The following is a 15,184-nucleotide window of genomic DNA, read 5'->3' on the forward strand; positions in this document are numbered from 1 at the left end:
TCATGTGCCTGCACAGGAGCTGTGATGACAGTGACCTACACCAACCGCGTGGCTGATGCCCGCCTGGGCACCTTCTCCCAGCTCCTGCTCCAATGGAAAGGCAGCATCTACAAACTGCTCTACTCCGAGTTCCTGATCTTCATCTCGCTCTACTTCACCATCAGCCTTGTCTACAGGTGAGCACCTTCACACCCACGGCCTGGCCTGGAGCAGGACACGGGATAAACACGGGATCGGGGCAGGGATCCTGCTGGACAGGCACTTGCCAGACTCTGTTCACAGGAGGGAAGGAAGAGGGAGAACTGCTTCTCTTTGTCCCTTTTAGGCTGATCCTGAGCGAGAGCCAAAGGCTGATGTTCGAGAAGCTGGCGCTGTACTGCAACAGCTACGCCGAGCTAATCCCCGTGTCCTTTGTGCTGGGTAAGGAGCTGTCTGGAATCCAGCAGGGAGGGGAATGGGACAGCATTTCTTCTCCCTGGTTTGGTAGAGCTCTGCAGGCAGGCAGGATTCACTGAGCAGATCCCTCCCCCTCTGCCTTTGTAAAACTCCTCAAGTGGAATATTTCGTGTCACATCTGTGAGTGTCCCTCAGCACACAGCTGGCACTGCATATTCTGGGTTCCAGGAGGGCAGGCTCCAAGTGGCACCAGATATGCCCAGGGAACTTGTGGCTGCCTCATCCCTATAAGTTTTCAAGGCCAGGCTGGGTGGAGCTCTGAGCAACCTGGACTAGTGGAAGATGTCCCTGTCCACAGCAGGGGCTTGGAATGAGATGATCTTTAAGGTCCCTTCCAACCTAAACTGTTCTGACTCTATGAAGCAGAGTATGAAATCCAGACTTCCTTTTAGCACAGAAGACTGAATTCCCCTCCAGGCATCCCTGTATGAGCAGGAGAAGAGAAAAGAAGGAGAGCAGACGGAGTGGGAGGAGGAAGCTCTTTTCAGATGCCTGACTCTCTCAGCTCCCCTCTAGGTTTCTACGTGGCCCTGGTGGTGTCCCGCTGGTGGGCCCAGTACGAGAGCATCCCATGGCCGGACCGGATCATGAACCTGGTGTCCTGCAACGTGGACGGGGAGGACGAGTACGGGAGGCTCCTCCGCCGCACCCTGATGCGCTACAGCAACCTGGTCAGCGTGCTGATCCTGCGCTCCGTCAGCACCGCCGTCTACAAGCGCTTCCCCAGCATGGAGCACGTCGTGAGGGCAGGTCAGTCCTGCTCCTTGCTGCTCCTCTAGGGGCAGGGGGCCTTGGGAAAGGCTCTCTGGAAATGGGGTGGTGCTGCTCCCTCAGGACAGGTGGGGATTTTTTTGAGACGCAAGTGTCCAACCTTAACTGCGGGGCTCCCTCAGTCCTCTTGGAAGGTGCTCCTCAAGGTGCAGCAGTTCCCAATCTGCCCGAATCATCTGGCTTCCCTTAGCAAGCCACAGAGATGTGATATCGTTGGCTTCCTAAAAAGAAAAGGCACTTCAGGGACACAAATTATCCCATTCTCAACAAGCATCTATGAACACCAGGCAGCTGCACCTGCAGCAGTGCTTTATCTCCCTGATGGCTCTGATTTGATGTGCTGCAGACATCCGAAGTGAAATCCCATTATCCCACCTCTGTGACTCAATGTTTTAACAAGGAAACTTGTCCTTCTACATGTCTCCCAAAGTTCTGAGTCTTTCCTGGCATTTTTAAGGAGAGCCAAGGCAACCACCCGAGACTCAGACGTTTTCATTTCGGACCAGATCAGTTCCTTCTGCCTTCTATGTCCATCCCTCTCCTGCTGCTCTTTCCCACCCAGGCCTCATGACACCAGAAGAGCACAAGAAGTTTGAGAGCTTGAATTCCCCCCACAACAAGTTTTGGATCCCATGCGTGTGGTTCTCCAACCTGGCTGTGAAGGCAAGGAATGATGGGAGGATCCGGGACAGCGTGCTGCTCCAAGGCATCCTGAATGTGAGTGACAGAGGGGACAGGCAACTCTTTGAGATTCTGGGGAATGGGAGGCACCTGTGTAGCAGGTCCTTGACACATTCCAAACAGCCAGTGCCAGTGGAGGGCTCTAGGATCCAGATGGAAAGCCACAAGGAAGCATGTGTCTGGAAGAGACAAGGAGAGGTCAAAAACACCCTCAGCAACTGAGGTCCTGTAGAAAACTTTGCTATTAAAAACTCTTTAGATAGTTTTGGGCAACAGGCCATGCTCCACAGGCAAGACCTGGCAACAATCCCTGCCCAGCTGCACAGAAAAAGGCTCTGTAGCAGCTCATCCTTCTTGGTATTCATGTGCAGGGAAAGTCACGTGGTTTCTGTTGCCTGGAGCAGGATTCATCTGCCCACAGAGAGAGAATTCTCCCTCTGGGATACTTATCTATCGACAGGAGAGAGAAATGGATGCTCCTGAGGGCATTCTTTGCCTCACCTGTTGGCCACTCATTTTGTGAGGAGAAACTCTGCTGTGAAGTGAGCTAGGAAGGGATCTTGGGCTCAGGGGGAGACACCCAGGCAGCAGGGAATTCCTCCAGGCTGAGCAATTCCCAGGCTGAGACTGAGCCCTGCTTCCAGAGGAGGTATAACCAGAAGGGAAAGGGCTGGAGCAATGGAGGACAGTGGTGCTGGAGAGGCTCCATGTCCCCAGCAAGGAGATGGGAAGTTATCCTGACGTGCCATTCCCTTTTCCCTGCTGCAGGAGCTCAACACCCTGCGCAGCCAGTGTGGGAGGCTCTACGGATACGACTGGATCAGCATCCCCCTGGTCTACACCCAGGTGAGAAGGGAATCCCCACACTCATTGCTCCACCACTGCCTGTGCACATCCCCATTGACACCCACACCTGGAATGGTTTGGGTTGGAAGGGAGCTTAAAGCTCATCCAGGGACACCTTCCACTAGACCAGGCTGCTCCAAACCCTGTCCAACCTGGCCTTGGACACTTCCAGGCATGGGGCAGCCACATCTTCTCTGGAAAACCTATGCCGGGGCCTCACACCCTCTTAGTAAAGAATTCCTTCCTCATATCTAATCTAAGCCTGCCCTCTATCAGTTTAAAACCATTGTTCCTTGTGCTGTCACTATCTGCCTGTGTAAAAAGTCCCTCTCCCTCCTTTCCATAAGCTCCTTCCTTAAGGTACTGGAAGGCCACAGCCTCCCCAAAACCTTCTCATCTCCAGGCTGAACAACCCCAGCTCTCTCAGCCTGTCTTTGTAGAAGTGCTCCATACCTGCCTCACCTATGGAAAATGCAGGATACTCTTGAATCCCTCACCCCCACCTGCATATGTCATCTCTCTTCCGTAGGTACCTCAGCACACACCCAGCCCAGCCTCCTTTCCCTAACTCAGACACACCCACCTCTCCAGAAACAACCTCTGTCCAGGGGTAACAAATCCACCTGGGAAACACAGGAACACACAGACCCACTCCCTGCACCGCCTTGCAGGGATCACATCCTGGGCAAGATCCCGGGAAGGTTGTGCCAGGTGTGCACTCAGCTGTTTACCAGCCCAGGCAGACACTTTGGCACCACACCTTGCCCCTTTGTCTCCTGCAATCCAGCTGCTCAGATAACAGGGATGCCCTTCACCATGAAACAGGAGCTGCTGCTGCTCCTCCTCTGGCAGCACCAGAGGTTAATGAGGAACACATTGGGAAAGTGTATTCCTGTTTCGAACCCCCTTGTTTGTATCAAGGGACCACGTGAGAGCCTTGGTTACTTTTAACTTGAAAAGGGGAAGCTCAGTCCTGTGGTGACAGGGAAAAGTACAAAGCTCAGCATAGCCTGAAATACAGGCAGGAAAATATTAATAAAAGCTCAGCATGAGGAGCAGGAAGGAAGGAGCAAATAGCAATGCCAGGGTTCCCTTCCCGGACTTGGAAGCATTCTGCCAGCATGGACTGAGCCATGAGACAGCTTCCAGCCCATCCAGGATGTCATGTGCTTGCTGCTGCCACTGGCCTGTGACACCTGCACAGATGTCATTCCAGGGACAGCACAGAATGGCACCCAGCATATGTAAAAGCTGGAGGGAAAAGGGAATGCCTGTAGCTTTCTGCATGGAAATGCATCCTCCTGCAAAAAGCCTGTCAGAACTGAATCCAGGGATTTCCCGAGGCTACAGAGCCTGCCTTTGGAGCTGTGTGGGGTGGAACTGCAGGGAGATGCTGGGAACTCATGCTGCCCTGGTGTGTCCCTTGGCATCCTTCCCAGGTGGTGACCGTGGCTGTTTACAGCTTCTTCCTGGCCTGTCTGATCGGGAGGCAATTCCTGGATCCAGAGAAAGCATATCCTGGCCATGAGCTGGATCTCTTCGTGCCTGTCTTTACGTTTTTGCAATTCTTCTTCTACGCTGGCTGGTTAAAGGTAAGTCCAAGAAAGCATGGCTGGAGCTGGAATCTGACCCGGCCAAGGGTTCTTCCCAGAGCGAGCTTACCAGGAACTCAGCTGTGTTCTTTGATCTATGGGCAACAACAGTAAGCCAAGAGGGGCTGAGGGAAGTGCCAGGACTTTCTAATTTTCCCAGTGTCTCATTCTGGATACCAGCTGCACTTTTCCTAGGCTTTGATCCTGACTAGAGGGAAAAAAGGAGCTCCTGAAGTTGCAGGAGGGCTGTGTGAGCACAGGGGAGTTATAAATTCCAATGTCTCCCAGCCCCTGGGATGCCTCCACTTTTAACCCACCCCCCTTTTTGGGAGGGAAAACATGGCTTGGAATTCAAGGGACATCACGCCTGACTTCTCCTTGCAGGGAAGGGGGCAGGGATGACAGTGGTGACCTGTGCTGTGTGCTCTCCACATGCAGGTGGCCGAGCAGCTCATCAACCCCTTTGGGGAGGACGACGATGACTTTGAAACCAACTGGCTCATCGACAGGAACCTGCAGGTAAAGGCGGGGAAGGTCCTCCAGGTGAGCCTCACCTGAAGAGGAACACCAAGGCAGGACAGTGACCAAATTCTCCTGCAACACCTCTGCCCCCACCTCCCTGCCTGCGATGGGAGAGATCCCCCCCAATCCACACGAGAGAATTTGGGGCTTCTGGCATATCTTTGTACACAGAGGGTGACTGCAGCTTCGGTCCATGCTCTGGGACATGGGATGGATCCAGGCTGCTCGTTTCAGGCCTCAGCTGCCTTGGAATGACACATGATTCCTGCCTCTCCTGGGCTTTCCTACCCTGCATCCATCTAAAACTGCCTCATCTGCTTTCTGCCATGCAGTAACTCCACACCTCCAGCCCTTCTGTCCTAGCGAGCCTGTTGCTTTCCTGTCTCCTTCAGCAGCATATTCCTTCCAATTAATCAAATCTCTGCGTGAGAAACAACCCAAGTGACAGGAAACCACAGCAACCCCAGCCACTTGCCTGGGTTCCGTGCTGCACCACTTCCTCCAGCTCTGTGTTCCTTTGTACCCCGGATAACAGGCACGCAAAAAGCTGCTCACCCCGTGTGACATTCCTGCTGTCCTCCACAGGTCTCCCTCATGGCAGTGGATGAGATGCACCAGGATTTACCCATTCTGGAGAAGGATCTGTACTGGAACGAGCCCGATCCCCAGCCACCCTACACCGCAGCCACTGCCGAGTACAAGCGCCCATCCTTCCTGGGCTCCACTTTTGACATCAGGTGAGCGCAGGGACAAAGTGTGACAACACCTGGATCGGGTCTTGTGCAGGACATTACACTTGAGGAGCTTTTAGGTTTGTCCACAACAAGCCAACATCCTCCATGGAAGAGGATAAATTTGACCTCTCTCCCCCACTCACCTGTGGATGAGCATCCCTCTTTTGGGGGGCTAATGGCAATACAGGGAGAGGCTCGCCACTGGCAGCAGCATTCCCAGTGCTGCCAGCCTCTCCAGATCCCCCCCCACCGTGTGGCTGCGTAACAGCCTGCTTTGCCTTTCCCAGCATGCAGAAGGAAGAGATGGAGTTCCAGCCCCTGGAGCAGATTAAAGAGAACGAGGAGGCCAACCACTCCACTCCCTTGCTGGGACACCTGGGCCGCCTCCTGGGTGTCCAGTCCCCGAGCTTCTCCAGGTCCTCTTCCCGGATGAACCTGCTGCGCCGGCGAGGAGATCCCGCGTCGCCCTTCTCCCATTATACCTACCAGGACATGGGGAAGTCTGGAAGCCCTTGTGGCATCAATCAGCCAAGGGGAGACTCCCAGGAGCAGTGGGACAGTGAAGAGGGAAAACTGAGGGAGTTTGATGCCTTCATGTCCACCCCCTTCTATGAGAGGCCTGGGTTCTACAGCGCTCCACAGACACCCATCAGCTCCATCCCCATGATTTTCCCTTCCCGCCGCCAAGGGCGCAAGAAGCCGCCGGCGCTCTCCAGCATCGCTGCGTGCTCCACTTCCCTTCGGGATGTCATCGTCAACAGCTCCCCTTCCAGGGCCAGCGATGTGGACAAGAGTCAGAGCTCCCTGGGCTCTGCTGCAAGAGAAACCTTTGTTTGGCCCACGGAGCGGAGCAGAGGTCCTGATTTCATGGCTGTGACAGTAGAAGAAGGAAAGAGCAGCTCCAGGGAAGCTGCCACCACGGGAAGCCCAGGAGCACAGTCCACAGCGTCCAACAGCCCAAAATTCCCCTTCCTGGCAGAGTCCCCCGAGCACGAGAAACAAGGCAGCTTCAAGAATCTGAAGAGCTCCAAAGCCTCGCACCCACCCTGGCTAAACCTGGAGAGCACGGCCTCAGCCACTCCCAATTCAGAGCATTCCAGTGCCTTTCACACCCCCAGTAACAAAACCCCCGGAGGCAGCGTCTCCCTCTGCTTCTCCTTCACTCCAGTCACCTCTCCAGCGCTGGAAAGGTCCCACAAGGGGAACCTGGGCCCCGAGGCTCACAGCCTGAGTTTGGAAGATGCAGCCAGTGCTCCAGACCAGCACCCAGAGGTTTCCAGGAACATGAGAGACACTGGGAATGGAAGCACTAACCCCCCAGCTCCAAAAGAGCCCAGGAGAGCAGAGAGTCCATCCCCCAATGACTCTGGAATCTCCCTAGCCGAGGAGGACTACGTGGGGCTGATGGAGGTGATCCTGGAGGCCAGTGAAAGCCCAGGGGAGGAGCAGATGGACCAGTACAGCTAAAGGGGACCCCATGGATCCATGGGATACCTGCCTTATCCTGGCACTCACCCAAACAGAAGTGCTGGACATGCAGCTGGAGCCCGGCCTGGGCTAAAACCAGCACTAAGGACACAATGCTCCTGGCCTCAGCAGGCACAACTCGTGTTGCAACAAGAACAGAAGCACCAAAAAACCCAATCTGTAGCAAAAGAACAAGACTTTGAGTGTTAAATACTGCAGGTACCAGCCTGACCAGCCAGGTGTAGCCCAGAACAGGAGCACAGGTGATGCAGATATTTCCCCTCCTCATCACAGCAAGAATGAGAACTTGAGCTTCCAAGTCTCAGGCAGGACTTGCACTCCTAACAAGATACTCCAGGGAAAAGTAAGGGACTGAAGCAAGTCCCATCACTTGTGATGCAGACCCACAGTGCTTCTGCCAGTCCTGTCTGGCTGGTGTTTTCCAGTACTGGGAAAGTACTGGAGTAAGGCAGGGTAAGGGCCTACCAGCACGGGCAGCTGCAGCATCTGCCCAGCACATTGCTTCCTTCTGAAATTCCACATCCCCCCTGCCACAGATTTGACAGTGCTCAGAGAAAGATGGATGGCAGCAGACACCACTCAGCTGATTTTTACTGCCCACCCTCAGAAAATAAAAGCAAGGCTCAAGCCCAGGACCTCGGTTTCATTTCCTCATTTTAGTTCCCTGCAAGGAATTTAAAGAAACCAGAGCTTTTCCTACTTCTGCCTTCAGCAGCAGCTGCAAATCCCCTATGTCACACAACACATTGACCTCCCACTGCCTTCACTACAGCTGCCTGCTCTCCCTCCAAACTCAACAGGAAAAGCCAGCTGGAACCAAGTCACTTTATTGGCTGGAGGGCAGTACATAAAACACGAAGAGAAAGGGGGATATTTGGTACAGAGTATGGAACTGTTTATCTAGGTAGCTGAAGCTGCATGCACGGCTCGACAGTAAGTAGGAGTCCCACTGAAACCCACAGCATGGCTCTTGGCAAGGCTTCAGCTGTCACAGTCCCCGAGGGTGTGCTTGTCGAAGAGATACTCTGCCATGCCGTATTTGGGGGCCCCCATCTTCCGCAGGTTGGTCACATGGTCACCCAGCTCCTTGATGGCTTTCACCTGCTCATCCAGGTAATGGGTCTCAATGAAGTCACACAACTGCAAGGGAGACCAGAGGTTTAAATTCAGGCCTGAAATGCTACCGAGGCTCTCTAGGGAAAGGAAAGGATGCAGGATTTTCAAGCTGAGAGGAAGCAGCATCTAGTTTTGTTTCAGAGCAAGATCAAAGCAAGCCAGGCTTACGTAGGCTCACTCGCTCCAGAACCCTGCGGAGCCAGGCAGCTCAGGAAGCCTCTCCTCCTCACTGCAGGAAGCATTAGCCAAGCTCCTGAACAGATTTAGACTCCCCCACTGCACAGCAAACTCACAGCAGTGGGGATTTACACCTCTGGTTTTAAGAAGTCCCTCTAACTTAAGCAGGACAGTCCCAAGAGTGCTTGGATTCTCACACATATTAGTAATCTCTTCCTGATACTAAGCAGTCTCAACCCAGCCTTGCCAAAAACTTCCATCTACAAAGAATCCTGTGTTTTCAAACACTGTTCTGAAACATCAGGGCTTTTAATATCCCAAAGCAACTCCAGAATTTTGTGGCAAAAAAGGCTCGTGACAAAAAGCCTTAAAAAGATGGAACGCAACGCCCTCAGAAACAGTCTCCATAGAGACTGCTCACAGACACACTTCAGAGGGAACAAAGCAGGTCCCTGCCACCTTAAAAATCTTCCTGGAAAGACAGCAGTAACCCCACCAAAGGGCTTTGTGAGGGCTGCACCCCTGGTTCACACCTTTTTTCACCTGTAACAGCATCAGGGACACACACAAGTAAAAGACATCCTTGCACAGCCACACTGATCCTCAGCATGCACTTACGTGTGGGTCGTTCTTTTCGGTCGCCAATTTGTGCAGTTCTAGCAGTGACTGGTTCACGTTTTTCTCCAGGTGCAGGGCACACTCCATGGCAGTCAGGCCATTCTCCCAGTCATCACGGTCTGGCTTCTGCAAGGGGAAAGCACAGGACATGTTTTCTGTAAGAACCCACAGACCAGCAGGGTAGAGAGCCTTTAGATCACTCTCAAAGCCTTGTTTTAGACCAAGTTTAGGCACTTATGTGAAGTCAAAAATGTGAAGTGCACCCTGGGAATAGAACTGAGTGAACCCTCAAAGTCCCACTTCTCCAAACACAGCACAGAGCCCTTCTACTGGTAAATTAAATGATGGTGAGGAACCAGTTGTCTTCTGGTTCTGCCCTCAACCCACAGCAAATAAACCAGGGCTCAGCACCCTCTCCTTACACAATAAGTACTTTTTTATTAGTCAACCTGAACAAATCATCAAATTACTACACATCTCAAATGACTGTGCCTCTCCAGTGTCAGCTGCTGCTCTTTCTGTGGAGAACCCAGAGGAAAATTCATCCCTTTCCAGCTGGGGACAGCCCCCAGCTCACCTTGATGTCCTGCAGGAAGATGCGCCCGCCCCTCTGGTTTTGCAGCTTCATCAGCTTCTCAGCGTGCTCCCGCTCCTCGTGGGACTGATGCAGGAAGTATTTGGCAAAGTTTTTCAGGGCCACATCATCCCGGTCAAAATAGTAGGACTGAAAAATAAAGAGTTCACAGGCTCAAAACCCCTGCTTCAGGATGGCTGTGGTCCAAGCCCAGGCCAGCAAGGCAGTGTGGAACAACTCTCCCCTTAGTATGATTCAATTTTTCCAGCAAGGATTAAATTTTAACCTGTATCCCTACCAAGGGCACGAATAAATGGTGTTTGTGTCCTTGGCTCAGCTCTGAAGATACCAACAAAACAAAAACCACCAAAACCCGATGCCCCACAGACACCTCTTCTGAGCACCACGAAATGGCAGCCTTGAAAAGCCTTTATCAAGGAGAAATCTTCCCCTTGTTTGCCCGAGCTTGTTTACAATGATCACATTGCAAGTCAGGGTCATGCCTTGCAACACCAGGTAAGGGTAAGCCAAGAACTTTTAGGTACTTAGCAATAAAGCTCTCTTGCTTCCCTAGGCTTTCCAGGGATTAGACTAAGGAATACACTTTCTACTTCTGGGGGGAAAAAAAATGTCACATTTAAAACACAAGAGATAAATGGAACTAAAATATGAATTCAACAGCAAATACTTTTCTGAAAACCAAAAAAACCCCTGTAACAGCACTTAGAAGCCATCACACAGCTTGTTTATTCCTTGGTAAGAGCCATTACCAGGATTCAATGGTAAGTTCTGTATCAACTGCCAGTTATTTACCAACCTTCTACAGAATTCTCTGCTCTTAACCCAGCGGCCTGGAGGTTCAAGGCAAGACACTGGTGCTTGTGTACCACGATCACCCACCAACACAAGCTCAAAACAGGGCTCAGAAACAAATTAACACGAAAAAAAAAAGCTGCAGAATTCGTGCCACAACATAGCACAGTGTCACTAGGAAGTTTCAGTGTCTCAGCGCGCCCACAGCACCAGGATTGCTGCACAGAGGTCAGGGGACGGCTAAAACGGGCGCCTCGGGCCAAAGAAGACATGTAAACACAGGGCCCAAGGAAACCGTGGATTCCTACCGATTCCTGGAGGAAAACCCGTGCCTGGGAGGAAAGCACTCCTGCGGGAAAGGTGCCAAGCGCCTCGTTCGGCGCCTCCCGCTACCCAGCCCGGCCCCAAGGGCAGAGCCGCCGGCAAGGCGCTGAGCGGGGCTGATAACGAGGCCGCCAAGGGCAACGGCCGCGGGCCCGCGGAGCAGGCGAGATAAAGGGCCTCACCTACACCCAGGGGACGGCCCCGCCGGGCCTGGAAGCGGCGGGGGGAGGAGGAGGTGGAGAAAAAGGAGGAGGAGGAGCTGGGCCCGCAGGCACCGCCCGGCACCCAGGAACCCCCCGCCGGGGCCAGGCCCTCGTGCAGCCCCTTTATCCCTCGCAGGGCCCTTCCCTCACCCCGCCGCGCCCGCTGCCCTCACCATGCTGAGGTACACGTAGGACGCGTAGAGCTCCAGGTTAATCTGGCGGTTGACGGCGGCCTCGCAGTCCTGGTGGTAGTTCTGGCGCACCTGAGAGGGGGGCGCTGCCATGGCTGGGGTGCTCCGGTGGATGTTGCGGTGACCGTGCGGGCGGTGGTGATGGAGGGGGCAGCGGGCCCGAGCGCGGCCGGTTCCGTCCAAGCACTGTTGACGCAGGAACCCGCTTCGCTCCGCCGCTGACGCGCTCTGAGGGCCACCCGCCTGCCGACGTCCCTTTTATAGCGGCGCGCGCCAGGCCACGCCCCCACGGCGGGGCGGGGCATCCCGGCGCCCTTCTGCTGGCCCGGCGTGACTCAGCACCCGCCCAGGCCACGCCCGCCGGGGGGCCGGGCCCGCGCGCCCCCGTTTCCCGCCGCGCCGCGCGCCGTCCCTCAGGGAATGGCCCACCTTGGAAAATCCCCCCCAGAAGTCACCAAATCCGGCCATTTCCCCTCAAGCGCTCTGCCGAGCCCGCCGCCAAAGCGTGTCCGACATCCTACATACTACACCCCCTTCCGGGGACTGCCCCCGGCGGTCTGTGCCGATGCCTGACCGCGCTCTCCGTGAGAGGAAAAAGTTGCTAAAATCCAAGTCAAATCCAAAAAAAAGAAGGCCAACCGTCAAAAACTGAGCTTGTTGGTAATGAGATGACTATTTCGGCTGGTTTTAGTGCTATCCCCGTCGCTCAGTGTGTGCCATCATTTATTTTCAATAAACATCGGGTTCTTCAGTCAGGCAGTTCAGTCATGGGTTTACAACAAGCTCTGGAGTCTTTTCATTTCTGCTTTCCTAAGTTTTAACCAAATTACAGGGGACTAGAAACTGCTTAAACTGAGATCATCCCATAGCACTGAACTCCCCAATCTTGGCTTTTCCCAAGCCTATGTTCAATCCTGGTTTTCCCAAGCCAATGTTCCTGCTGAAATCCATCAGAAATACAATTTACTGAGCCTGTAAACTGAGAAGAAATATTTTTTCCTCTACGTAATGAGCCTGTAAACTCAGATGAAATATTTTTTCCTGTATGTTTTGAGACCGTAAACTCAGATTAATTTTTTTTTTTCCTCTCACCAGTTCTTTGTACACATTTTTACCTGATCTTTGACCCTTCCCGGCACTGTGGGATGTCCCACGCGTGACTGCACAAGTGCCTGTGTGTGGGTAAAGGGCAGCACCAAGAGCACTTTTCCAGACACTCCAAATGCCCTGAGGGAACAGGGAGCCTCGGCCTCCCTTTGTTTCAGGGTTTTCTGCTGCTCCTGTCGGTTAACCATCACAAGTAATTAAGATCTGTAAGATAACGTGGGTCATACCTATGCTTCAGCAGGCTGCCAGGTACATTTCAAATCTCCTGTTCTCCTCCCACATAAATGCTTATGTAAAAAAAAAAAAAAAAAAAAAAAAAAAAAAAAAAAAAAAAAAAAAAAAAAAAAAAAAAAAAAAAAAAAAAAAAGTGGTAGCTGCTGGGCAGACTCTTTTTTAAATTTTTTTTTTCTTTATTAGCGTGTTCACAGTGGAGTGTCTTCACAACAGGAACGTCAAACGAAGCTCCATAATTGCAAAGTTTGCAATAGGAATATTTCCTCTGCAGCTCGGACAGTCTATGTCACCCATGATTGCATGTCAGTAGGATTAGGGAAGTCCCAAATTCTGCTTTTTGGAGTTGCACAATGCGCATTGTGTTCGATGACAGCAGATTTACGTGGGCAGCAGAGGAAACACGGGGTTGCACAGCCATGGGGGTCATGTCTTGGTCACCAAGGTGAAGAATTCACCACTCTGCTCTCATACGGGATTAGGTTCAGCCATTCCCAGATCTTTCCTGTCTCAAATTACTGTTTTAATTTCGAATTTACTTCATGTCAATTCCTCATGGCTCGGTTCTGGCCTCCTTTTATCTTGTGCTGCTCTTCATGAAAATGCATTTAAAATAAAATCCCTGAATGGTTTGGGTTGGAAGAGACCTTAAACATCATCTCATTCCAACCCCTGCCATGGGCAGGGACACCTTCCACTATCCCAGGTTGCTCCAAGCCCCGTCCAGCCTGGCCTTGGACACTGCCAGGGATCCAGGGGCAGCCACAGCTTCGCTGGGCACCCTGTGCCAGGGCCTGCCCACCCTCACAGGGAAGGATTCCTTCCTAAATGTGAATGTCACTTGATGGAAAGCCCAGCCTGAGTAAGGTGATGCTTTTAGCAGGCATCTTCCCAGGAATGCCTGTAAAGGTCTTTAGGAAAAATTCTTTATACTGTTTAGGAAGAAATTCTTCTCTTATTTTAGTACCTTTTTATCCCCCAACATTCCCAGCTGCCCGGGGCCTGCCCCATCCTCTCGGTGGTGGCCTGTGTGGATTTTGAATTCATGTCCCTCTCAGCTGCTTTCTTGGGCTGAAGTAGAGGCATGTTCATGCTGCCCACAGGCAAAATCAGTGTATTGTCTGCCTACACAAGCTTGAAATTGTTGAAGACAACCCCTGTTTTCCCTTGGATGATATCCCATCAGGAACAATGGAGCAAGCTCTCTTGTTGTTTACAGCTTAGCTACTGTATACAGGGCACAGACCCCAGAATCTGCCAATTTAGGGATAGTAAAGCTGAGCTTTAAGCATGGAAAAATAATCAGAGCTTCTTTGGTGAGTGTCTGCATATGATATAGAAGGTTATTAGGTCAGAGATCAAGATATACCCAAAGGGAAAGTTTCCATGACTCCTAGTCCCACTTTAATATCATTTATCCTGATTCTACCTGTGCCCTTCTGGTGCATGACCCTTCCAAATGGGCAGAAAACTGGACTCCTAAACAAATGCTGGACAGTATTTGCCCAAAGTAAATTCTGAGACAGATTTTTGCTGATACAGTCCCTGAGCAAAAACCTTGGCATGTGGTTTAGGCATCCAGTTAGACCTTCAGCAAGAGGGCTGCCTTGGTGTGAGCAGAGAGAGAGCCAGAATGCCCAGGAATGCACAAATTTCATTTCTCACCTGTAGAAATGGTTCACCTCTAGCTTTAAAACGCTTGATTTTGCCATGCTGGTACAATGGCCAGAATAATAACAGATCCCAGTTAAAAATCAACAACTGTTGCAATTCCAGTAAGCAAGAAAGTGCTGAATATGCCTCAAATGTAAAATCAACAAAAATACAGTAACCTTTTTTTGCCCCCCCCCCCCCCCCCCCCCAAAAAAAAAAAAAAAAAAAAAGCTCAAAGTCCTGTAAATAAGAGAAATTGCATCCAGTCAAATATTTGTTATGGAGAACCTCGACTCCATCCACAACCCTCCGTGTCATTCGGCTTCCAGGCTTTATGTAAACACAAAAGCAACTCTAAACTTGGCTCCAAGGTTGATCATGTGTCTGGAAATTTGACACTGGTCTCAACTGCGAGTTTTGAAAGCTGTTTACTAGAAACATCTGGGCTCCACTTGCTCCGGGAGCTTAACCGAAAACTCCTTCTTATAGCTCCTTGGGCAAAACACTCGGTGCAAACTTTTCAGTTTGTTTCTTTTAGGTGCCCGAATTTTTCCATTTTGATTTAGGCAGCAAGTTTCCACTGGGTACTTTAGAGCACAGAATGCAAATGACTGGGGTACACAGAGCTGCTGGTTCCTGGAAACACTCTCTAAAGGGAGACAGACAAAGGATGTTTGGAGTTCTGCCGGGAAATTTGCTTTGGAGACTGAACACAAAGCTGTTTTAATACAGGAAAAAAGTCCCAAACACAGAATAATCTGTATGAGCTTGTACTATAGGATTTTGTAGACCAGGAATACAAAACCCTCTTGAGACAGACAAACTTTTTTTAAGTTGTGATACAGGATTTTTTCTCTCTGGAGTATTTTTACACACAGTCTAAACAAAATGCTGTAGGAGATTGCAATTGCCTAGTTTGCCCAGATTACTCTTCAATTTATTTTTATTTCTTTTACAAGCCTTGTAAAAATACACTTAGAGCCAAGAGAGTGAGGAAGAACAATGTTAATAACACAGCAATTCTGTCGGCATGGGCACAAGCAGGATCTGGTGAATTTACTTGGATGCATCACCCTTTTTTAAAACT

The 15,184-nt window shown here is 51.5% G+C and overlaps 2 protein-coding genes across 4 annotated transcripts; one reads left to right on the forward strand and one right to left on the reverse strand.

Annotated features, from left to right (window-relative positions):
* Positions 1-24: 24 nt before the first annotated feature.
* On the forward strand, positions 25-7,722 carry BEST1 (bestrophin 1). 3 transcript variants are annotated; one of them, XM_048306668.1, is made up of 9 exons: positions 25-176; positions 326-420; positions 973-1,206; positions 1,790-1,944; positions 2,677-2,754; positions 4,194-4,346; positions 4,785-4,865; positions 5,454-5,605; positions 5,890-7,722. In XM_048306668.1, the coding sequence occupies exons 1-9, from the start codon at positions 25-27 to the stop codon at positions 7,067-7,069; spliced, it is 2,280 nt and encodes a 759-aa protein (XP_048162625.1). In that variant the 3' UTR covers positions 7,070-7,722. The 3 variants fall into 3 exon arrangements, with proteins under 3 accessions (XP_048162625.1, XP_048162626.1, XP_048162624.1); XM_048306669.1 differs by having other exon boundaries at positions 93-176; positions 962-1,206; XM_048306667.1 differs by having other exon boundaries at positions 93-420.
* A 179-nt stretch (positions 7,723-7,901) lies between these two features.
* Positions 7,902-11,340, reverse strand: FTH1 (ferritin heavy chain 1). Its single transcript, XM_048306841.1, has 4 exons — positions 11,089-11,340; positions 9,579-9,725; positions 9,002-9,127; positions 7,902-8,230 (listed from the first exon to the last, which is right to left on the reverse strand). Exons 1-4 carry the CDS (start codon positions 11,197-11,199, stop codon positions 8,072-8,074), a joined length of 543 nt encoding a protein of 180 aa, XP_048162798.1. The 5' UTR covers positions 11,200-11,340; the 3' UTR covers positions 7,902-8,071.
* Between the last annotated feature and the right edge of the window lie 3,844 nt (positions 11,341-15,184).

This window comes from Corvus hawaiiensis, chromosome 6, assembly GCF_020740725.1.
Source record: "Corvus hawaiiensis isolate bCorHaw1 chromosome 6, bCorHaw1.pri.cur, whole genome shotgun sequence".
Classification (NCBI taxonomy): domain Eukaryota; kingdom Metazoa; phylum Chordata; class Aves; order Passeriformes; family Corvidae; genus Corvus; species Corvus hawaiiensis.